General features: G+C 36.3%; 4 protein-coding genes across 4 annotated transcripts; all 4 read left to right on the top strand.

Moving 5' to 3' along the window:
* The first annotated feature begins 2815 nt into the window (after positions 1–2815).
* On the top strand, positions 2816–5664 carry LOC140011136 (plant-specific TFIIB-related protein 1-like). The gene is made up of 3 exons (XM_072059525.1): positions 2816–3538; positions 4268–4426; positions 4698–5664. Exons 1-3 carry the CDS (start codon positions 2909–2911, stop codon positions 5484–5486), a joined length of 1578 nt encoding a protein of 525 aa, XP_071915626.1. The 5' UTR covers positions 2816–2908; the 3' UTR covers positions 5487–5664.
* A 5996-nt stretch (positions 5665–11660) lies between these two features.
* Positions 11661–15222, top strand: LOC113699314 (acidic leucine-rich nuclear phosphoprotein 32-related protein). Its single transcript, XM_027219597.2, has 2 exons — positions 11661–13084; positions 14641–15222. Exons 1-2 carry the CDS (start codon positions 11960–11962, stop codon positions 14917–14919), a joined length of 1404 nt encoding a protein of 467 aa, XP_027075398.2. The 5' UTR covers positions 11661–11959; the 3' UTR covers positions 14920–15222.
* Positions 15223–19677: 4455 nt separating this feature from the next.
* On the top strand, positions 19678–20181 carry LOC140011106 (uncharacterized). The gene has a single exon (XM_072059299.1). The coding sequence runs from the start codon at positions 19678–19680 to the stop codon at positions 20179–20181; it is 504 nt and encodes a 167-aa protein (XP_071915400.1).
* Positions 20182–23066: 2885 nt separating this feature from the next.
* Positions 23067–25692, top strand: LOC113700092 (F-box protein At5g07610). The gene is made up of 2 exons (XM_027220541.2): positions 23067–23224; positions 24323–25692. Exon 2 carries the CDS (start codon positions 24326–24328, stop codon positions 25406–25408), a length of 1083 nt encoding a protein of 360 aa, XP_027076342.2. The 5' UTR covers positions 23067–23224; positions 24323–24325; the 3' UTR covers positions 25409–25692.
* Positions 25693–26054: the final 362 nt, after the last annotated feature.

Here is a 26054-nt window from a genome sequence, read left to right on the forward strand (position 1 = left end):
TGTTAAACGAGTCAAGTTTGAATCGAGTTTGATCATCTATCTTATGCAAAATGCTATTCAAGTTCAGTTTGATTAGTTGATGAACCACACTTGAATACTCTCTTACCAAAATGAACTCAATTTGAATAACGAATAACTTGATTCGTCTTTCAACCCTAATTATAGAATTAGCATGAATTGCTAGTTCTTCAAAAAACAAGTCTATAATCACACATTCCAAATACATTTCAAAAAACACCCAAAAATATATCAAATACACCTATAAAAATGTAAATTTTTTGGAATCCTACCCTTTTTGCTTACTCTACTTATCACACACCACCCCTACCTCACTCCTCATCTCCCTTCCTTTTCCTTTCCCAGCATCGCTCCTCTTCTTTTCTCTTCTATCTTTTTCCTATCCCTATCTTTTTCTCTTGTCCCTTTCCCCTCATTCCTCATTCTCTCTCCATTGATCAAATCAAAACTTGATACCCACCATCATTACCTTCTCCTTCCTCTTTCATCTCCTTTTTCCCCTTTATTCCTCCTTTCTCTTTCTTTCTTTTTTCCCCTCCCTACTAGAAACCCCGTATCCCTCCTTTTTCCCTTTTCTGGTCATGACCAAAAGGAACAAGTGATGAATTTTGCAACCCAAAATGTCATCGTATAAAGAAAAAAATGGAAGTACAATCACTCAATCTTGCAACAGGTGAAATAATCGGATAAAATTAAACCAAAAAAAAAGGTGAACGAATCTCTCAACCAATTGTCCAACCTTCAAAAAATTAATCTTTGTTTCCAGTCCAAAAAAAGGAGAGGCTTCACTGAGAGCAAATATGGACAGGGCATCCATAACACAACATAAACAGATGCCAGCTTTCCTAGAAATATTTGGATAGCTGCATTGGCTTTTAATTGATTGGCATTATCAAATTCAAAGAAAGAAACTATAAAAAATACAGAATTTATCGTGCAATAAATTTGTCTCAAGTGCCATTTTATGATTTTGTCAGCTTTTGATCACAGCCGAAAATGAGAGATGAAGGGAGGAGGGAGAATAAGGGAAGAGGAGAAAAAAGAGAAAAAAAAAAGGAGGAAGAGAGAGAGGTGGTGGTGGTAGGTGAAAAAATGAAAAAGGTATAAATTTGTAGTTATTTTATTTATTTATTTCTTTAGATGCGTTTGAAATTGCGTATGTCTTTAGAGTTATCTTTGAAGTTGTATTTGAAGTGTCACCGAAGACTTCAAATGCAACAACAGTTTTTTAAAATAACTCCAATTCCTACATAGGCCAGAAGATTTTTTCAAAAATATCATTGAAAATACGTAATTCATACGAATTCGTATGTTCCTAGGCACAAAAGTTGGTGTAAGCCTATGCGGTCTCGCGCTTCTCCAATAAAAGAGAGGGGGAGGGGGATAAGAAACACAGAATACACGGCGCTTGTTGCGCTTGCAATTATTAAGTTTTTGTTTCTCCTTCCCTCCTCCTCCGGACTGCATTTGGTCAAGGCAATTAGGCAGCATTCTTCTTTAAAATAAAGCACTACGTATGCTTTGCATTTTTGTTTGACAAAAACTTGATTCGTCTCATCGGAGGAAGGGTAATAAAAGCACAAGGTGTGGTGCTCCATGTAGAGGAGCAAATTCACCGGAGCCACGTGTCAATTCGGACATGGTGACCTATCAGTTCGGCCAGACCAGCTCGGACAGGAAGGATGTCAGCTCGTGCATGGCTACCGCTTCCCCGCTGGATGGGTCTGGTGGGCCGTGGCCTCCGAACCTTTCGAATCTAGCCGATGGAGCCCTAGAAGGACATCCCTCTCCAGCCGGACTTCTAATCATATAAGGAAACTATTACCCACAAGCCTATAAATACAGCACCACAAGGCAACACAAGGTACGTCATCAACAGCATTTTTCATTGTTACTTTACTCTCAAGCTCTTACTAACTTGACCGTCGGAGCTACTCCGGGGAACTAGCCCCGCCGTTCGTCCATTTGCAGGTCGGTTCGCTCACCTTACCTGCGCATCAGCTCCCTCTTAGTTCGTAGCAGCTCAACTCGGATTGCGTTCTAGGACTGAGCTCAGTTCGCTCGCTTTCCTCCCATCAGCTCGTCCCTGACCAGCTCACAGCAGCTCAGCTCGGATCGCATTTTTGGCAGTCGCATCACTCCACGCCAACATGATATTTGACATTTACGGCCTTTTTAAGCTCTGATGAAAAGTGTTCTTGCTCTGCGAATGGAGCCTTTTGGGCTGAGCATAATGCTATACTCTACAACAGGTTTTTGTTTAGCGTTACACTATAGCTTACCAGATGCAAACAATTCCAGTCAAACATGCAGAAGACTGTCAACGCATTATAGCATAGCGGTATTGTTGATTGATGGATAAATATTTTTGAGAAGGTAATTAGCATTATTAGTTCGTGACGAAATTTGCAGTTATATATTTAAAAAAAAAACTATTTGTACGGAAACATTACCAAAGTAACGAGTGTGTTCGGATTATAAATTATTTGAGATAATTTTATAAAAAAAATACTGTAACACTTTTTTGATATGATGTATGTGAGATAAAAATGTGATTAAAAAATGTGTTGATATTACAAATAAATCAATATATATAAATAAGTTGTAAATAAAGTGTAATTTTTTACTATCCAAACACAATATTGTACTCGCATTTTTTGGTTTTGTTTGGGGGTCTAAATTACATTTTAAATAAACAAGTGCTACTGTTGACGATGGACAGATGTGTCGTTCCCGAATTGCAAATGGACTTTCCACTTTCCAATTTGACCCGGTGCCTGATCTCCTGTAATAACACAACAAAAGTAACAAAGTAATATATACATATTTTTTTATTTCTTTCGGCACAAAAAACTACCAAAATAATTAAAATAAACGAACAAAACCAAAAATGCAGTGCCCGTACTGCTCGGCGGCGCAGGTACGGTGCACCACCACGTCAAGCGGCCGGTCAATAACCGAGTGCACCTCCTGCGGCCGCGTAGTAGAGGAACGCCAAAGCCAATCCCACCACCTCTTCCACATTCGCGCTCAAGACTCTCCTCTCTGTCTCGTCACTTCCGACCTCCCCACTCTCCCTGTCCCCGCCACCACTGACTCCAACCCCACATCCAACTCCGACGACGATGACCCCTTTGAACCCACAGGCTTCATCACCGCTTTCTCAACGTGGTCTCTCGAGCCATACCCATTATTCGCTCAGTCTTCGATTTCCTTCGCCGGTCACTTAGCTGAGCTGGAAAGAGTCCTGGAAACGACGTCGTCCTCCTCTTCCTGTTCTTCTTCTTCCGGGTCGAATTCTTCTGGGCCTTCAGTGGTTGTGGATAATTTGAGGGCGTATTTGCAGATTATTGACGTGGCTTCAATACTGGGGCTTGATTATGATATATCTGATCACGCTTTTCAGCTTTTTAGGGATTGTTCTTCCGCTACTTGCTTGAGAAATCGAAGCGTTGAAGCTCTTGCTACTGCTGCGCTTGTTCAGGCCATCAGAGAAGCTCAAGAACCCAGAACCCTCCAGGTATATGGCATCATAATGGGTTTGGGCCGTAAATATATTTGATGATTATCTTTTCATGATAATATGCTTGTTGCTTTGTCAGTTAGCCCTGATTACTTCCATTCCTTCTGTTGTTTCTAAACTTTTTCCTTTTTAAATGTCATATGTATTTGTGGCTGAACAGCAGAAATTGGTCAAGTTTAATTAAGTTGCTGTCTTGATCCCCATTTTGGCTCGCCGTTTGTTTCAGTCCTGCCTACTGGGATCCGATCCTAAGAATTTGTGCTACAATTCCTTTCTTTCCAATTTTTTTTCGTAAATTTGAAGTATCTTTAATTTGACATTTCCATAAGAAATGGAAAATGAGCGCCGGTGAAATAAGACGAGCTATCCAACACAAATTTGAGTCTTATAGGAGTTGTAGCCAAGTTTCAAGATTCTTCTGCTGTTTTTCCTCTGTGTAACTTTCATCTTTGACTGATGTACGAATAAGCAACTTCTACAATTTCTAAAGGAGGTTTATTGGTCAAGGGCAAATGGAAAATCCAAAGTTCGGAGAATGTTGTCTTCTTTTTTTAACTCCAAGCTTAGAGTGTTCAAAGCGCAAGAATAAGAAGAATGTTACTATTTAAGTGTCCATACATGGAATCATCCTTCGAAATTTTCCTAGTTCATCGTTGAGCTATCTGAAGTGTCTGTGTTTTCTCTTTTCCTGATAGATTTATTTTGGCGTCTTCTTTCATATATCAGGAGATATCAATTGCTGCTAATTTACCCCAGAAGGAGATCGGAAAGTATATAAAGATACTTGGAGAAGCTCTTCAATTAAGTCAACCTATTAATAGCAATTCCATATCGGTTCATATGCCGAGGTTCTGTACGCTTCTCCAGCTCAACAAATCAGCTCAGGTGCAACCGGTTATGCAGGGATCTTTATTTTATGTTGTTTGATTCTTTACTCTACTAAGTTTCATGAGGATTAGGTTCTCTTTGATGCTAGTCATTGATAGTTTTGAACCATGCTGCTTCTGCTTAATTCTGTATGTGGACTTGTGTCTTATATTGGATATACAAGCATCGTATTATGACTTTCAATTCAATGATCTGTCAAACAATTTGAAGTGAACAATGCCTTTGATCTGTTCAAAAGAATTTATTGTCTGTTGAATGCCCTTTTCAGGGGCTGGCGACTCATATTGGTGAGGTTGTTATCAACAAATGTTTCTGCACTCGTAGAAATCCTATTAGCATTTCTGCAGCTGCTATATACTTGGCCTGCCAACTGGAGGATAAACGCAAGACCCAGGCTGAGATCTGTAAGGTCACTGGACTTACTGAAGTGACACTTCGTAAGGTTTACAAGGAACTATTGGAGAATTGGGATGATCTGCTGCCATCAAATTACAGCCCAGTTGTCCCTCCAGAGAAAGCATTCCCAATGGCAACTATTGCCTCAGGTCGTTCTTCGACACCTAGAGCTGATTTAGTTGAAGTGCCCTCCTCTGACAAGCAGACTGAAAGCAAGAATCCTAGAACAAGTGATGTTCTAGATACATGCGATGTCGCTAAAAATAAAGAGGAAACTGAAAATAGAGATAGCATCCATAGGAGTCAAAGTCTTCCAATGCACAGAACACCATTTTTGTGGAAATCCCAGCCTCCAGTTAGAAGTGCTACAGTAAATACACCTGCTGACAAGATTCAGAATATAACTCAGGAAATGGATATTGATCCAAGGAGCCAGACTGGGTCAGATGAAAAAGTCGTAGCCAGTTCTATGAGGCCTGTCCTTTTTTCTGCTCCTACTTCCAGTGCAGGTTCCCTCTCTTGGCCATTGCATACAACATCATCAGGGTTTTCCCCATCTGGTCAGCTTGTGCATCCACGTAATATGGCTTCCAATGGTTTGGATGAAATGACCCCACGTCAAAATGAAAATAAAAAGGGGAACCAACGTGTTGATACGTGAATGAAATCTGGTCTTAGTTTTTTCCTGTATTCTTCAGTTGCAAAACGTGCATGTTTTCCATAGTTACTTGGGTCAATTTAGGATTCCTTGTGTCATTTAGGACACTGTTGGGATGGATGCTTCATGGCTCCTTTTTGTATGTTCGTGGTTAAGGAAAAGACAAACGATTCTGTTTCCATATATTTTCTTACAGAAGTAAGCATGTTTTTGCAAATAAACCTAATCCCCACAGTAACTTCAAAAGCCGGCAACTTTTGTGAATTCTGTATATTTTCAGAATGTTGTTTTTTTTTATATATATTTTAATGTGGCAAGTTTTTATCCAATGAATTGGAGAAAACGGCCCACCATTTGGCTCCCAAACTCTCTTTTTTTATTAAAAAAAAATTTGGGTTAGAATAGAGTTTATTTCATCACTTGAGGTATATAAAATTTCCTATCCGGATACCACATATTTAAAAGCGTATCACTCTTTAGATTGTGAGTTTTTGATAAAAAAAATATACTATTAGATTGTGAGTTTTTATTAAGAAATATATTGTAACGATGTAATATATATAAAATAAAAAAAAATTAAGAAATATTTTTAAAAAAAATTTCTGTAGAAGCTAGCAATCCAAACAAGGATCACGTTCATGCTAAGTCACAGGCTCTCAGTCTCATGGCTTGACGCTGTAATTCTTCGTGACTAGCGATCTTGTCTGATTACCATGGTCACGAGCGTTTAGATGTTCAAAATCATTTCAAACGTTCAACCACTATGCTTGATAATTCATCACAAAAAAAAATAAAAAAAAGGATTGTCTTGCGTAAGCTTTTGTTGAATTTTGAACGAAATCGAACTAAATCATACGCCATCTCCACGAATATTAATGTGGTATCTGTGACGCTTTAAGAATCATGCTCCTTCTTTAAAGTACTTTATTTTTTTTGTAATGCTACATTGACTAATTTATAGATAAAGGTTTCCCTATCTTTATAGCCTTTGTTCTTTAAATAGTCAAAATTAGGCGGCTATAATTGCTAAAGTTCTCTACTTGTTTTCTGGTTAGAATGACATCTTTTTCTCTTGAAAAATGAAAACATTAAAAGCCTTGCCCATTCAACAGTATCATACACATTAAGTGCAAGGCTGCAAGAATGCATACTGATGTGGCTCCGGTATCCATTGAACATGCAAGCAATTGTGAGTCCATGGAATGGTTGTCACTTAATAAATGTGGATAATGGTCATTACTAAATGTAGCATGTCACATCCTAACTCTTGTTTTACAATTTCAGAGTCATATCCAAATCTTATTCATCCTATGTTCATATTTCTAATGAGAGCATTAGATATGGGCGATGTTGCTGTTAATTGGTTTTAGTTGCTTGTCAACTATCATCCCAATAAATCTGTACTGTTGATGACAATTTTTCTTTTTACGGCAACGATAGAAATCTAATCTATCCTAATCTAGGGGAGGGGAATCTAAGAAAATTGTGTATAAATGAGTAGTAGGTATAAGAACTTAACTAGATTAAATGAGTGTTCTGACACCTCTTTTGAATTTTTTTCAAAGTAGTTGGGTTCAAACCCCTGATCTAAATGAGTGACCATTGAGCTTCAGTGGTTTCTGTTGATAACAATTGAGCAGTTCAAACTTCAAATTGTTGATTTTTTAAGCAAACAAAAAGTTCAGTTTCCTTGAAGCTTAGTTCTTTCCGATGGGTTTCAAGTTTGAAGTTATAATTAATTCAAATTCATAAGATCCGATGTGAAAGTTCATACCCAAAAATGATAGCCTTGATGATTATGAGAGCTATAGTTTACATATTCATAAAACGTGCATGTTTATTGAAATTTCCAGTGGGATAAAACACTGAAATAGCCAAGGTTGAAAGACAACAATGAGTTTGGGATCTTGCACTCAAATCTCACCAATTATGAGTTGAGTCTTTTATTTGCTGATTTGTTAAGTAGTTATGATCTTGGTCCGTGTTAGCAATCTTACCATCATGGATTGATAAAAGTCTTGTGAATATTAGAGAGGTACAGTCAGCTAAAAATGTACTATAACAAAAGGATTTGAATGGCAGCTACCGTTCTAATGAAATCCGAATGCGCTACAGGGCTTTAACTTGGTGGCGGATAAGAAGTGGACGGCTAATTTCTTAGATTATACGTTAAAAAAAAATAATCCGCCAAATGTGCTTCTGACAGGAGGTGTTTCTCATTCTATAGCGTCCGTGCTGACTGGGCACGTCCGCATAATTAAAAATTCCACCAGCAACCTGCCTGCAAAAAATTCTACAAAAAATCCAAGGGAGCAGCAGGTGTCAGAGTGGACGTGCTGACTGGGCACGTCCGCGGCTGACTTCGGACAGAGCATGTGTCAGACGCGGACATGCTGACTGCGCACATCCGCGGCTAACCAAATTACATCCGGCTGACACAGACACAAATATGTGTCAGTCTCAAATAGGCGTTATATCTTGGCTTAACACAGCTTCACGCCAAAAAGAAAAGGCAAAAGTTTATGCAGAACCCATTCAATCCAAGAATTTATACTTTTTTAGTATAGGAGACTTTGATCCGCATTTAAAAAAAAAAAAAACTTGTTTCCTGTATCTGGGGGGAAAGCAACATGGTGTAGTTTTAAAAGAAAAAATTAAATTGAAGAATCACTAGCCAAAAATTTTTTAGGGGGGGTGGGAGAAGAATTTTATTAGAGGAATTTAACTTTATTAAGAGCAAGACCCTTTAAAGAAATTGTCATGTAACGCTTATAATACAGGGCTTCTTGTGGGCAGAAGCTAATTTTTGCTTAGCTTTAGAATCAATGGAGAACTACATGCAAAATAAACAAATAAGAAAAGAACTCATTTATACATAAGAAGAAATAATCCCAAAGACCAAGGGTCCGTTTGGATTCTTTGTTTTTGGGTCTGTTGTTGAAAAACTGTTTTTCACATTCCAAATGCTACAGTAAATGTGTATTTAAAAAATAACTCAAAAAACACCATATTCAAACAATATATCAAAAACAACTCCAAATATATATTTAATATGTTTATTTCAATTTGTATATTTCAAATATGTATAGGATATATATATTATATTTATTTAAATATATTTATTTATACATATTATAAATATTTTATTTTAAATAAAATACATTTTTATATATTTATATAAATATTATATATTATATAAATCATATATAATATAAATATGTAATTATACATTTATATAAATATTATATATTATATATTTAATATATACATAATATATATTATATATATATATTATACATTTATATAAATGTACATTTATACATAATATATATTTATGTATATTTATAATATACATTTATATTATGTATTATATATAATATAATACATTTATATATTTATATTAATATACATAATATTAATTATACATTTATACATAATATTAATACATTTATAAATATATTTATAAATGTATTATAAATGGATAATGTATGTAAATATAAAAATATAAAAATTATAATATATATTTATATAATATTCATTTATAATTTATACATTTATATATTTATAAATATATTTATATTATGTATTATATATAGTATAATACATTTATATATTTTTATATAAATATATTTATTTATAAATGTATTATAAATGTATAAATGTAATTGTTATAAAAATATAAAAATTAAAAATTATAAAAATAATCAAAAATATGTTATTCTAAAAGTAATCCATAAAACATCTACAGTAAAAGTTTTTCATATAGTTTTTGAAAAACAACCCTAAAAACAACTAATCCAAATGGACTTGTATTTGAAAAACGAAATGCTACAGTGTTGTTTTTTAAAAATAATCCCAAAAACAGCTAATTCAAACGAACCCCAAACTTTTTCAATTCAAGAGAACTTTGCTGCTAATGTTTATCCTTCCTAATGGTGCTCCACTTAGTTTGGCAAAAAGCAGATTGGTGTAGGATTAAAATTAGTCAAATCAGACCCTGCCTTTTTTTTATTCACTGTTAAAATGCTTGGCTTATTTAGGCACAAATTAAGTTCGTTATGGGAGTACAATAAATTAAGGACTTCACAGCAGAAACATCAGAAGCAAAGACCGGATGTAATTTGGTCAGCCGCGGACGTGCCCAATCAGCACGTCCGCTCTGACACCTGCTGCTCTCTGAATTTTTTGCAGTCAAGTTTCTGGTGGAATTTTTAATTATGCGGACGTGCCCAGTCAGCACGGCCGCTATAGAATGAGAAACACCCCTGTCAGAGGTACATTTGACAGATTATTTTTTTTTAACGTATAATCTAAGAAATTAGCCGAAGTGGACACTATATAAATTCCGATATAAATATGTTGGATGGGCTAATTTTTGTAAAAACTTTATTACTTGATTTATAAATATATTTTTATTTTTTAATTACTTTTTTAATCTCACGCACAGCATATTACAAAATAATATTACAATATTATTCAAAGAAGATCTAAATAATCATCTATCCAAAAACACTCCAGTATGGATTTATAGACCCTTTATTAGAAAAAAATGTGGATAGATGTTTGATGAGGTTAAAAAATATACAATGAGTAGATTTTTTAATCTTTAAATACCCAGTGATATTCTTTTTCTACAGAAAGAAAAAGAGCAAGCAACATCTAGTGTTTGTGTTTAGGTAATTAACGACCCAAGTACTCAAGCGTTGATCAATTATGGAGTTGAACACACTAACAGTCCTTGATCAAATGTCGAGTTGAACGCTCTAAATTGCAGGTATCGTATTACTATCAGCATAAAAATTTCATCAAAATTCTATATCACAACTTGATTTTCACGACCACCGTATTCAATCATGCTTTGATTTCTCAAAGAATGTAATGTTATTCTGATGTTTAAATATCCAAAGAACTTTTAAAGATTGCCTATACGACCTACAATAAAAATGTTCACAGTTATAATTATCCTCCCTCTTTACATTTAAATTTATATTATTCAGATAAGTCCTTAAAAAAAACTAAAAAATGAGACCATATAACAAGTTCTAAGATCACACTTTTGACAATCAACACTTTTGTGCGAAATTCTTGTTGTAATCATGGCTCATGAGTTCGTTTAACTTAGGATTGGCAAATGATTTGAGCAGCTCACTTATTCGTTCAATCAAATTTCGATTCGAGATCGACCTATTCAAATCTAATTGGTGAATCAAATTCATCTGTGTTGGTATTTCAGTCGCAAGCTCGTCAAATTTTTCAATTTCCATACTCATATATATATAATTTTCATAATTATAAAATTATCCAAAAATTCATATTTTTAGATCAAATTACATCTTTTACCACTCAAAATCGAATAGTTCATTTTCAAGCTTGATCTCAACTTACTTTTCGAGCCATCTCGAGCTTGAGCTCGATTTTGAAAACTATATGGTTTGTTTGGATTGAGGATTATTTGTCAAAATTTATTTGCTTACATCATCATTACAATTTCCAACACACCTTTTTATCTTTCCAATTACTTTTTTATCTCACATACATCACATCACAAAAAGTGCTACAGTAAAAATATCTCAAATAATTTACAATCCAAACAGAGAATATATTTTATAGAGTCGAGTTCCAGTTTCAAATCTAAAGGTTCATCAAGCTTGAATTTTCATAAAAGAAAATTGAATATGAACTATGAAGCGAGATAAGAAGGACCATTTTAAATTTTTTAATTAACAAGGAACTGGAGCATATATATGAAAGTTGCTTTGCAATAAAAGGGGGGGAGAAAAACAAGGCATAGGAGCAAATATTGGCTAAAGTCGTAAGAAAGTGGTGCGCTGATGCGAGCATCGCTCTATGCCCATAGCTGAGGGGCCTAAGACGGAGGAACTCATTAACATAAGGCGGCCTTTTTGGGGCATTTGGAGAAATCACGCCTTCGATACAGTCCTCATGGATGTTTATTACTGTGGCATTTGCGTAATAAAAGGGAATCTTAAGGGCATATCTCAAACCTTCCGATATTTCAATACCATATTGCGTGTCAGACTTTGCTAGCTCCCTCTCCCTCCCCAGCCCCGAGTCCCAATTTCCCACAATAAAACACTCTATCCACGTCCTTCTCGAAAACAAACACACTCTCCATTGATCTCCACCGTCCATTTTCCTCCACGTCATCGATCCTAAACTCACAAATCCAACGGCCACAATCCACCTAGTGACTCATCACCGATAACCCCAGAGTCAGCTTAACCCAACCCTAGTCCCCTCCCCTGACTCGGACTTCGACTCACCTTCCCTCTATCATCTAAAGCGCCTCATAGCAGCAGGAAGCCTCCATATTTTTTTGCCCCCTTTGCAAAGTGCACCTCCATAATTAGGGTTTTACTCTTTTTCTCCACAGCAAATCTTTCTCAATCTTGGGGTCTGCCTTTTTTCCAATATATTATCGAATCATATGTACAGGGAATTGGGGAGTTTATTTAATGGATGAGATCTGGGAGAGAGCGGTGGAAACAGCGTTAGACGGCCAAACCGACGTCGCTTCTGTCCGAACGTTAACCCTCGACGGAGCCGTCAAGTGTGTTCACGGCCGTTTACCTCCTCCGTCCCTGTTCGAGAAGTTTCATAGCCTTCAGCACCTTTCCATTGCCAACATCGGCGTTTCCTCTCTAGAACAGTTCCCTAGGCTTCAGAATCTCCAGAAATTAATCCTCTCCGACAATCGTATCGCCGGGGGCCTCGAGTTTCTCGTCGAAGCTGGTCTAGACTCGCTTAGGGATCTGGATTTATCTAATAACCGGATTCAGGATATCAATGATCTCAGGCCTCTAGCGGAGCTCCGCCTTGTTTCCTTGGATCTTTATGAGTGTCCTGTGACCAGGGTTAAGGATTACCGATCTCAAGTTTTCGGGTTGATTAAGTCGTTGAAGTATTTGGATAAGATGGATGCGGAGGAAAATGAGAGACCTGAGTCGGATGATGAGGAGGAGGACGAAGAGGACGACGAGGATGATCCTGGAAGTGGAGAAGTCGATGGCGAGGATAGGCCATTTAGTTTGAATAATGGGCATACAGGTGGGAGTGAAGGGATTGTTGATGTGGATGAGGATGAGGAGAGTGATGCCGATGAGGAGGAGACGGAGACTTCCAGAGGGGCTAATGGGGTCAGCCGAGCTTTTCACCATCAGGCAAATGGGTTTCGGGTTGAGGGGGTGGATGGGGAGGACGATGAGGATGATGATGGAGAGGGGGAGGACGAGGAGGACAACGATTCTGTGGAGGAGATTGATGAAGAGGAGGGCGATGACGAGGATGTTGTTGAGGTTCATGAGATTGAGGATAGTGATGACGAGGAAGATGGGGTGGAAGATGATGATGATGATGAGGACGATGATGAAGAGGAGGACGAGGAAGAGGTGGACAATGATGAGGGCGATTTTGGTGAGCCAGAGAGTACTGGGAGGTTGACAAGCACAGAAGGAGAAATAGATGGGCACGAGCAGGGGGAAGATGATGTGGACGAAGATGATAATGGAGAGACAGGTGAGGATGAAGAGGGTATTGAGGAGGGAGGAGAATATGATGATGAAGAAGATGCTGAAGATGAGGTATAATTTATTTTTGCTCCATTTCGTCACAAGTTTTTAAGTGCAGATTTGATCCGTGGTTACTTGTGGTTATTGGGTAATCTTATTTGGTGTGTCGCATGCGCATTAATCTGTGTTCTGAGCAAATTAATGTTTAACATTATGGAGAATTGTGGTTGTTTCTGGGTATTTAATTCAATTGTGTTTTCCGGATAGTTGGTTCTGTGTATCCTAGCTAATCTGCATGCTCTCCTGAAATAGGTTGGTGTGTAGTTGTGTTTAACTTTTTTGCTATGTTTTTGCTAACGGGTCAGCATAGCCTTTTTGCTTCACTTTGCCTGTTATTTAATAAGGTTTAGAAAGAGTTGATATTAGGCATGCGAGTATGCGACTTTGCATGACCAATCTGATGAATAACGGTTTCTTAGTATTAACCTGCAGAAAATTGGGACAATACCTAGTCATAGTGTATTTGATGGTTAGGTGCTTGATGGATTGAATTTGGTGTTTTTCAGTGCGTTGCATACGATAAATTGGCTGGCTAGATGTGTGATATACCAAGGAAATATTTGCTGATATTGGTGTCTTGTATTAACATGCAGAAAATTGTAAACAACACTTAGTTGTAACTTTTTTCCATGCTAAGGGCTTCATTTTGTTGTGGAGATTAGTGCTTTTTTTGAAGATAAAATGAAAGGAACTGTTGTTTGAATATGTCGAGGTACTTGCTAGTATGGATTCGGTGTTATCTGATATTGAGTGTTCCTTCTAGTGTACTTGGTCAAAGTTTACAAGATTCGATTAACATGTAAATTCATGTTTTTATTGTATCAATTAATCGGTCATTTTAACCTGCAAAGTTTCTTGCATCTCCTGAAAATCTGCTGCTGAATGTGTTACATCTGGGGAATTTGTACAGTTCACTTGTGTCATGGTGCATGCTCAAATCTGCTTTTTGCCCACCCCCTCCCTCCTAATTTTGGGGCAGAATCTCCCTGCTGCATAAGGAACACTATGGGTGTGTTTGGATAGCAATTATTTGGCTTAAAAATTATTTGCTTACATCACAAATACATTTTCAACGTGCATTTATATGTTCCCAACAACTTTTTTATGTTTACATACATCACATCACAAAAAGTGCTACACTAATTATTGTGAACGATGTTATTAATTTTTTGTCCTTATTCAGCTTTAATTAACTATTTCAGTGATGCTTATTTCACTGGATGTTGTAAAAATATTTTCTGAACCAATTGCCGGAGAGTAATCTTCTTACACTTCTTTGATAGTATGGTGTGAACTGTGAATATGAAGAGGTTTTTTTTGGTGTCATCCGTTGTTTTTAGGCTTGGTGTTGAGCTTCCAGTGGTCTGGCTAGGTTGGTTTGTGATGTCAATTGTTTCAGATTTGGAATGCTTTGAGTTGGAGTCACAGGGTTGTAGTTAGTACGTGCTGTGCAATTTTTTCCCATTCCAATTTTATGTGCCTTGAAAAAAAATGGTTTTTGTTTACATTTGACATGAAAATTGTGATTATGCTTGGTAATTTGTAAATTTATGGGTTTAATTTTGCAGGAAGAAGACTATGGAGCAGGTTATCTGGTTCAACCAGTTGGACAGGTTGAAGTTGATGGTGGAGCCGGTGATTTGGAGCCAATAAACGAAGATGAGGATCCCGAGCTGGAGGAAGAGGTTGAAGACGAGGAGGATGATGAAGACGGTGAAGTCCAAGAGATGCCTCCATCAACAACTTCTCATAAGAGGAAGAGGGATGATGATAATGACGATGGAGGAGGTGGTGATGAGGATGATGATGACGTGGTGGAGTATAGCAAGTCATCAAAGCACCGTTAGTAATGGTGATGGAGTGAGAGAGAGTGGTATATTATGGTTGGTTTTAGCAGGAATGGGTGGGAAGTTGGAAGTTAGAATGGTTTTGCAGACTGGTAGTTTTAAACTGTTGGGTTATGTTCCTTGAGACAAATCTTTTGGAGGGAAAATTGTGTGATGGATGATGATGGTATATTATGTTCAAAAGGTCGTTAGTAGATCGTTCCCTCCGCTTTGCTTCTTTGAGATAGCCGTTGCCTGCCTGATAGTAAAATTCAAATGGAAGTTATGAGCGAGTTGAACCCGTTTATAAACTCAGTTTGGGAATATTTTTTTTGTTTTTAGTCTTTAGCTTTTAGAGGTTGGGTTGTGAAGTTGGGAGAGGGGGGGTGGAGGGCTGGGGAACTTGTGAATTTGGAGGGAAAGTGAAGAAATGAATGCCAGATTTGAAGTTTCCCCTTTGTTAATATGCTACTGCTACTAGTATATAAAATGAAGTGCTTCAATTTCTTTAATTTTTTTTTAAAAAGGCATCCTGTGGGTTTTTTATGGGCTGGGGTGGGGGTTGGAGGTTGGAATTTTAAATTGGGGGCTGTAATTTAAACTTTGTTGATGGCGGGTTTTGCGAATCTGGGGGGATGTAGTCATGTAGGCAGTCAAATTGGGCAGTAAAGAACGATTTTTTGTGTTTTGGGTGTTGGGGGGGGGGGGGTTGGGGTTTTAATCACGTGCATCATCAGCTGCTTTAATCAGTCCAGTCTGGGATGAGTCGTACTCCTACAGGCAGGTGGTGTGCTTTTGTAGTTGTATTTTGGAATGGTCAGATGGCAGCATCACATCAATATCATCATGTTGTATTATGCCTTCGGTCGGTGTCAGTGGTTCATCCATGCTGGTGCGGGTGCGGGTGCTGGTGCTGGTGCATCTTCTTGACTTGGGGTCGGACCGTACGGAATAAAACGCTTCACAGTTAGCCTTAGCCTGCCCTCCGCGCCTTGGTCCTAATAATTGTGCTCGTTAAGCAGCAGCACAGAAATGTGCAGCAGGCTGCAGCTGTCCGCACCGAGTTCCCCGGGGGATTGGTTTTTTGGGGTTGGCCGGGGGTGGGGGGAGGTTCATGGGTCAATGGAGTCATGCGGCTCTTGTCAGTAGTCCTCTTCATATTTTTGGACCAAACGCCTGGGAATTTCTCTCTATTATTTTATAAAAGAAAAGAAAAAAAATGATGATACATGCTATAGCATCGAACGGTTGGGATTGGGCGGGTAATGATGATGATGACCGGGTTCCGGTGCAGAATTGGGCAAATGAAATGGATTGGTAGAGGTCAGTACGCAAAAGAAAAAATCACATACTACTACTTAACCAGTAAGTAGTACGTGGTATTCTTTGGACCATACTAATGCGGTCCCCGCCCGTCTTATTATTATCTTAATACTACTGTAATAGTACCACGAAACTGATCTGCTTCCATTTCTATCTCTACAGCTCAGCTGATTCCCTTGGATGACAGACCAACCCATCTCTATCTCTAACATCTTCCACGGAGTACTGGATTGATTACCCCACACTCAAACGCCTCTCCGTCCTCTCTGGTTATCAATATGGGCCAAAATCAAATCGGGGCGGGATTCAGAACATTCGGGTTAGCAAGTATGAACACCTCCTCCCCCGAATCATTCAACTGCGCTCGTTATTCCAGGAGCAGTCGTACCTTGGTGGACCTTTTCTGTCTGTTCTGGGCCAGGCTTTTTAAGTTAGTTCGCTGGGAAGATAAGATGCTCAGCCACCCACAGGCCCAGCCCGCCATGCAAGCATGGATATGGTTGACCTGTTTCTCTGTCTATTGCATTTACTATATTTTTTTATTTTTTTTTTATTTTGGGGGGTCCCAATTAGCTGGCGCTAGACAGACGCTGTAGTAAAGTTGGTGAAAGAAATCTGCAATTAATTGTCAATTGTTTTAGTCTAGATGTGCTGTGTTCTTAAATATTTGTACTGCTGCTGCTGTTGTTTTGCTGTATAGCATCTTCTTCTTGTAATTGTAAATGTTTTTTTTTTGAGAAAATACCGGTTTTCATCCCCAAACTTTGGACACAAGACACATTTCGTCCCTCATCTTTTGGGCATGACACATTTGGTGTCTGAATTAACAATTTTTGACCAAATGTCATCCTCAAACGGCAATTTAACCAACCTTTAACGGACCGTTAAGTAAATGTGGCTAACCGAAGCAAAATCAGGTGGAAAATGACGTTGTGTTCACTTCCTCTGCAAATTTCCAAGACTAAGCTCCTACTGCAAATTTCTTTGAGAGTAAACCCCCTCTTCCAATTATAAATATATAATTATAATTATATAATACATATAAATATTACTTATACTAATATTTTATATAATTATAATGTATATTAGATATTAAATTTAATCATTATATAACCTTATATTCATAATAATAAATATAATTATAATTATATAATTTATTGATATTATATACACATATATATTATAAGGGATAATTTCATAAACCTCCCCTAAATTAGCTTATGGAAAAATGGGAAAATGGATAATTTATGGAGAAAAACCATAAAGAGCTGGTGTTTTATTGGCGAACTGGTTTATTTTTATTTTATCCGATAAATAAATTTGTTTATGAAAAAATGGATACTCTGTTCTTATAATAGAGGAAAGCCATAAAGAGTTGAAGTTTTATTGGAAAACGAGTTTATTTTTATTTTATTCGATAAATAAATTTATTTATGAAAAAATGGGTACTCTGTTCTTATAATGGAGGAAAGCCTTAAAGAGCTAGTCTTTTATGGGAAAGCGATACTTTACAGAAAGTGACCGCGATTTGGTTTATGAAATTATCCAAAAAAACAATTTAGAATGAATTTGTTTATTTAATTAAATAATTATTATATATATTTACATAATGCATTATATAATTATACTAATATATTTTATGAGTATAAAGTATATTGTATATTAATTATAATTTTAGTATATATTAGTATATTTATCATAATAAATATAAATATAATTATATAATATATTATTACTATATACACATATATATTAAAATATATGCACATATAATATACATTTATAAATATATATAAATATATTATTAGGGTATATACCCTAATAACTATAATATATTTAGGGTAATAACTATAATATATTTATATATATATTTATAAATGTATATTGTATGTGCATATATTTATAATATATATGTGTATATAGTAATAATATATTATATAATTATAATTATATTTATTATTATAAATATGCTAATATATAATAAAATTATAATTAATATATAATATACTTTATAATCATATAATATATTAGTATAATTAATATTTATATATATATAATATAGTTATAATTATATATTTTATAATAATATTAGTATAATTATATAATGCATTATATAAATATATATATAATAATTATTTAATTAAATAAACAAATTCATTCTAATTTTTTTTGGATAATTTTATAAACCAAATCGCGGTCACTTTCTATAAAGTATCACTTTTCCATAAAAGACTAGCTCTTTAGGGTTTTCCTCCATTATAAGAACAGAGTACCCATTTTTTCATAAATAAATTTATTTATCGAATAAAATAAAAATAAACTCATTTTCCAATAAAACTTCAGCTCTTTATGGCTTTCCTCTATTATAATAACAGAGTACCCATTTTTTCATAAACAAATTTATTTATCGGATAAAATAAAAATAAACCAGTTCTCCAATAAAACACCAACTCTTTACGACTTTTCTCCATAAATTATCCATTTTCCCATTTTTCCATAAGCTAATTTAGGGGAGGTTTCTGAAATTATCCCTTATAATATATATGTGTATATAATATTAATAAATTAGATAATTATAATTATATTTATTATTATGAATATAAGTTTATATAATGATTAGATTTAATATCTAATATAAATTATAATTATATAAAATATTAGTATAAGTAATATTTATATGTATTATATAATTATAATTATATATTTATAATTGGAAGAGGGGGTTTACTCTCAGAGAAATTTGCAGTAGGAGCTTAGTCTTGGAAATTTGCAGAGGAAGTTGTTGAAGTGAAAGAAAAAGGGAAAGTGAAGACAACAGCATTTTTCACCTGATTTTGCTTCAGATAGCCACATTTACTTAACGGTCCGTTAAAGGTTGGCTAAATTGCTGTCTAAGGATGACATTTGGTCAAAATTGTTAATTCAGACACCAAATGTGTCATGCCAGAAAGATGAGGAACGAAATGTGTCTTGTGCCCAAAGTTTGGGGATGAAAACCGGTATTTTCCCTTTTTTTTTTGGCGAGGAAGCTGTCACAAAATGTTTGAGATAAACTGCAAACTAAAGAAATTAAAATCCGGGTGCATGCAGACATACGTGGATCCAAGATTTCGTGATTTAGTAACTTTTTATTTATTTATTTTTGCCGTGCTTGGAAATTTATCCTTTATTTGGAGCGTTGAACTTGAAATGTGCACTTAATTTAACTTGTTAAAAGGTCGCAAGAGGGAGTTCCTTTGATGTTCTAATTCTAATGCTTAGGATTCATGTGTAAGGATTTTTATTTTATTATTATTTTTTGTTGAGGGAGATTAATACCTTTGGATCAATCGATTCCAATCAAGCAAATGGATAAGATTCATATACTCTAGCAACCACTTCAACAAACAAAGGAAGTCCGTACTATAGCCTCCAACTAGTTCCCTAGCTTGGCTCCATAGTTGTTTTCCATCAACCATGCAAGCTTCAAAGATGTTGCTCTTGTTCTCCACATCTCCACCTCACTTGCGGCACCACCGGTATAATTGCTCCACTGCCCGCCGCCCAAATGGGAGTTCTCTGCCTCTTAAAGTACAAGCCATGGCAGAGGAGCAAACCGAAAGCGGGAACGGAATCATAGACAAAGCAGCCATTGCTGGGGGATTGATCTCTACACCAGTAATTGCGTGGTCACTGTACACCCTCAAGACCACCGGCTGCGGCCTCCCACCGGGACCGGGGGGATCCATAGGCGCCCTGGAAGGCGTGAGCTACATAGCTGTGGTGGGGATTGTGGTTTGGTCGGCATATACCAAAGCCAAAACGGGCTCGGGGCTTCCTAACGGGCCTTTTGGGTTGCTGGGAGCTGTTGAAGGCTTGTCGTACTTGTCTCTTCTTGCAATTATAGTTGTTTTTGGTCTGCAATTCGCCGAGAAGGGTTCCCTTCCCGGGCCACTGCCTAGTGATCAGTGCTTTGGTTGAGTGTTTTTCTCAACAATCTTTTCTGCTTTCTTAATTTTTCTTCGTTTATAACTTTTTTCTGTTGTTTGTAAAATATTGGCAATTAATGTCTTATCACCTTCCATCTTCATCGAAGCTCCGGTTTAGACATTCTTCTTCTCTCATGGAGTTCGTGAGCTCAAGAAGAACGCATGCTTTCCGGATACGGTTATGTTAGGATTTTAGCGGCATCTAATTTTCAACTAAAAAGCACCTTGACAAGTAAAAACGATATATTTCCCCACTGATGCTTATGCTTGCAATGTGAATAAAAATAATGTATGTATTATTACCACTGTGTTTGCTGATATTGGTCCATTTGTATAGCCCTTTTTTTTGGCCAAAAAATTTTAAAAAAAATTCGCTTGAGTCATGAACACTTTCTATATCATCTTTCTATTTTTTCTAATTACTTTTATATTTTACACATATCACAACACAAAAAATCACAAAAATATTATTCCAAAAAATAGGTTGCGCACTTAAATATTTTATTTTGAGTCAAAGTTTGAAATCTAACTTAATTGAGCTAGATTGACCCATAAAGATAGGCTGTGAGCTTAAATACTTAAGTTGGAGCCACAGCCCTATTTGGAGTGTGAAATTTTGAAAAAAAAAATTATACTTTTTTTTGAATAAATTTTTTTATTTTACGTACATCAAAAACAGACCTAGTACTTAAGAGTGGCAATGGGGCGCCCATCCCTCGCCCTGCCTCGCTTCCCCCGCGGGGGGACCGTGGGGATAAAAAAATTTTGTTATATAATTTTATTATAATTAAATTTTAGCAAATAATCAAGTACTAAAATATCAACACATCATCAAGTTATTATTCATTGTAATTTCACAATTGAAATTCATAAAAATAATAAAACAAAATCTATTTGAATACAATCCAATATGATAAAACAAATATAACTAAAATAATCAAGTTTTTACTTTTGATACAAATACAATCACTAAATTATTATTGTATTTTTTTTTTGAAAAAAAAGTGTTATTGTATTAAGTGTAGTTAGGAATTTAATATAAATGTATTAATAAATTTAGTATAAATAATTAATAATTTTTATTAGTAAACATGTATAATTAGTAATATAATTGATAATATCAATTATATTACATATACTAATATATATTAAATTATACATATAACTAATAATATCATTATTATAAATTTATAACTAATTAAATTAAATATTATATATTTATGTACATATATATATCTTTATTATTTTTTTTAAACGGGTTGCCGGGTGGGGGATGGGGCGGGGGAGTACACCCCCACCTCGTTTCTAAATGGGAGGAAAAATTGCCCTCCCCTGGCTGGCATCTACTCCCATTGCCATCCCTACGAGTACTCGACCTCCACTTCATTCTTTCCTCTACTTTTACACCCTCAGGATAGGCTAACCAGTCTCAATAGCCGTTAGATACTTCACTTAATTTATTATTTTAATGCACAAACTCGTACTATTTTGTGTTCGTTATCTCTTCACTCCTTTTAGAGATTTAGCAAATCCACTAACTCTAGAATAGTTGGCCACTAAAGAGAACCGGTAGAAAATTCGGTAGCTACCACGGCCCTTGCTTCTTCGGGTGGAACTACTCGGTTGAGGAGTTAGTCGGAATGCTGCCAAGATATCAGTATTTTTGGCTTCGTGTTCAGGAGTATAATAAGTCAATTTGTACTCTTTATCACCAGCTTTGAATCCAACACTTCTTTTAATCTCTGTTTGTGGTGACATAAATCCCTCCCTACAACTCATGAATTAAGAATTCTCGTGACAACAAGGTCTATTGGCTCTCATTGGGTGTAGGCCTGCATTCTTCTCCAAGATTTTCTGAAAAAATTCACCAGTGGGTATAAAGGCACCCGTCTGGTCCGGTAGCGATTTAGTTCCCTTTGAATCCACCCCTTCCCCTTAGTATAGAATAGGTGTAGAATCTATTGTGCTGACAAATTTTTTTTTTTTTAGAGATTTAGCTCTCTCTCTCTCTCTCCAAAATACCAAGAATTGAAAGCTCTCTTATGAGTGCTTGTTTAAACCTTACCTTTTTTGCCGGATGTCCCCGAAGGGACATAACCATACCTTTTCAACCAGCTGAACATGTGTTACACTTGGTTAAGAATCCTGATCCAATTAAACATCTAATCCTGGTAATTTCTATTTCATTTTCTTTGTTGCAACTAAATTGAAAGTTTCTGGGAAATTCAGGCCAATATAATGCATTAATTTTTGGATAAATCCTTTTTAAGGGGGGAAAAATTTAAAAGAAGAAACAAAGAAAGGCCAAAAAAGGCACCCAAATTTTTCGCATTAATCTGCCTAGGGCTGCAAATGAATCGAGCCGCTCGCGAGCGGCTCGATATTAATCGAGCTCGAGTCGAGCTCGAGCCGGCTCGAGTCAAACTCGAGCTCGAACTCGAGCTCAGAATATTAAGCTCGTTAGCTCGCGAGCTTGAGTATATATATATATATATATATTTTTTATTTTTATTTTTATTTTTATTTAATAATAAAATTACGTATATTATATATATATATATTTTTTTATTTTCATAGTAAAATTACGTATATATCCTTAATATTTTATTATTTATTAAGAAAAAAAAATATTATTTTATTTATTTTTTAAAAAATAAAATAATTATTTTTTATTTTTTTCGAGCTCGAGCTCGGCTCGACTTGATTCGAGTTGAGCTCGAGCTTGAAAATTGCCGACTCGTTGAGCTCGAACTTGGTAAAATTTAGTCGAGACTCGGCTCGATTAACTCAAAACTCGACTCGACTCGACTCGTTTGCGGCTCTTTTATCTGCCCCCAATGACTCACTTTATTGGGTACTATATTGAAACGAAATTTTGGAAAATCAGAACAACCAACGAAAATAAATAGTCAACCCCTCGTCCACCTTGAAGCTTAAACTCCTATTACTTTTCAACTTACGCTGCAAATTTCGATACTCCAAATCTCGATCAACCTCCTCCTCACTTCTCCTTGGATCCCACCAGATTCCTCTGGGTAAGTCATTATACTTCTCTTCACTCTTAGTTTTCATTTACTTCTTTAGCAATTGCGCCTCCCTGATTAATCATGGTCACTCAACCTTGTTGTTCAAAAATTGAAGTTTCGATACTGAATTGTGACTTTTGGGGTTTCGTCAAAACGGATTAACATACCCTCTTTTTTTTTTGTATTTTTTTTAACCCCCCTGCCCCGGCCCCGGGGGTGGGGTGTGGTGGGTGGATTAACATACGCTTTTGATATATGGTGGTGTGAATGCTCTTTGTTCTTTTTGCTTTTTCCCCATTTTTTTTTATTTTTTTATTTATTTTTTGGTGTTTGTTGTTTCTTTGGGGGGGGGGGGGAGGGGCGTTGGGAGGTTTATTTGTGAAACTAAAACTATAACATGAGTTTAAACTTTTGTATTTGATTGATTTTGATTCGCTGAGAAAAGTAAAGGAAAGAATAACATGAGGCTATGAGAACTTATGCAAATCTGTTCTGAATTTCCAGAGTCATGCAATCCTTCTAGTGTTTCTTATTTCTGTTTGATTAGTTTCGACGAATTCTGAACAACTTGCTTAACAGCAACTAGACTAATGACCTGAGAAGTTTGAGCTGAGGCTTGCACCTGTGTGTGGTATGGTCTGTGAAACTAAGTTTTCTTGTGATGGAATTGTTGCATGATTTCTTCATCGTTATTTTATTGCAGCAATCAGCAATGGGTCTGAGCATATTTTCTTTTCTTAAGGTTTCCTAAATTGCAACAAGTTGTAAGGAGATCTCTGCTTTTGTGGTCGTTATGGAGTCACTTATTATATGAATCTTTTAAGGTGATTGATGTTTTGCTAGTAGAACATCCTATTCCACAACAATATGTTAGCGCACGCAATTGAGCGATGGCTTAATTAATGGATTTATTCTTCACTGAAAATTAAAAAGCTTAGTCATGTAGGGAACGAGATATTGTGGTGTAATAGTCAATCTATTTTGCCTAGTTATGACATGCGAGGGGTGTTATGGCCGGTTTACCCAAGTGTGAGCCTTTTTGATCAGCTATACTTTAAGTTTTATGTGTGATTTAAGTTTGAGTAACCTAAATAAGTTGATCAACAGAAAATGGATCGTGGAAAGAGGCCTGGTAAGTATGTTGGTGCGACGAACCATAAGATCTACATGGACCTCAAGGATATCATCAGAGAACATGCGCTACAATATCTTCCTGCTAAGTCACTTTTCAGGTTCCAGAGTGTTTGCAGGGACTGGAAGCTCCAGATTTCATCTCCATTTTTTGCCCACAATCAGTCCCATTCTTTTCGCTCCATTTTGGGTCTTTTTGGTCAGACTCCTGGAGAACCACCGTCATTCCTCTCTTTTGATGCAAAATCTTGTGGTGTCCCAGACCCTCTTTTGATGTTTATCCCTGAACCTGTTGAGATCCTGTCTTCATCCAATGGGTTGCTTTGCTGCAAATCTTGCTCTGTGGAGAAGGTTTACTACATCTGCAATCCTGTTACCCAACAGTGGAAGAAACTTCCAAAATCAAATGCTCATCATGGGTCTGATCCTGCAATTGTGCTCGTCTTTGAACCATCACTGCTGAACTTTGATGCCGATTTCAAACTGATTTGTGCCTTTCCATCCAATGATTTTGATGACGCAATTGAATTTGAGATATATTCCTCGAGGGATGGTTCCTGGAAAACGTCAGGGGAAATCTGTTTTGCTTCTAAGACTCTTGTTCCAACATCTGGGATTCATGTGAAAAATGTCGTCTATTGGAATCTGAAACAAGGCGGTGTTCTTGCGTTTGATCTAATCAAGGATAGGTCACAGCTAATCCAAGGGTATTATGGTGCTAAAGGAACTCTGGGTAATGTGAACGGAAAGCTTTGTTCAGTTTCCTGGTGTGGCCGTGAACTTTATCTGCATGCATTGGCAAATGTGCATTCAAACACAATGCAAATGACGAGTCATGTTAAGATGTGGGAACAGAAACATGTAGTTCTTGAAAGTAGATTCCTTGGTGGAGATGTAGCTGATGCGAAGGTCATCTTTGCTGGTGGTGACATGCTGGTGATTCAGTGTCGGAGTAGCATCTATTTACATAACTTGAAGACACAAGAAACTAAAGCATTGAGCATCCTAATCAAAAACCATAGTAGGTGCCTGCCTTATGTGAACGGTATCGTCAACATCTAAAAGTATTACTCTTTTGAATGCTGCCATCCTCTCTGAGTTCTAGTTTTAGCTTCAAAGTTTGAGACTTGCAGTGACAAGGAATTGAGATTAATAGCTATCTGGAGTAAATTCACTACTCTAGGTGGTCTAAGACGTGTGATTAGACTTTTTTTTTTTTTTTGGGGTTTAATGTAGCTATTCTACTTCTTTCATGCAAACATATGCTTTGCCGTGTTTGAGACTTTTGAGTTGCTAAGTCTTCTTTTAAAACATAAGAAAATATTCAACGGAATATTTTTGCAGAATATTTCTGGATATCTGCTTAATTTCTCCTCGACCAGTAAAGGAGTTCTCCAAAAGTTCCACCAGTTTGGGCCTGACGCCTGGTTTATGTGCCAAACACAAAGTTTTTGTTCAGGAGGGAGTGAAGTGGACTGCCAGGTTCCTAAGTTTAGCAGGGAATGAAGTGGATTGCCACTCCTGCCAGGTTCCGTGACGGATTTTAGGAACTAAAATCTGATGATGTGCTTTTTCGTGATCAAGAAAGCATTTTCTCTTTTCGTTATCAGAGTTTTGGATTTTCACAATCTTTATTTATTTAACACTGCTAAAGAATGTGGTGCGACCAAATTAAGATGGAATCTTATTACTATGCTTTAATACTAGG

Source organism: Coffea arabica, chromosome 7e, assembly GCF_036785885.1.
Source record: "Coffea arabica cultivar ET-39 chromosome 7e, Coffea Arabica ET-39 HiFi, whole genome shotgun sequence".
NCBI classification, from domain to species: domain Eukaryota; kingdom Viridiplantae; phylum Streptophyta; class Magnoliopsida; order Gentianales; family Rubiaceae; genus Coffea; species Coffea arabica.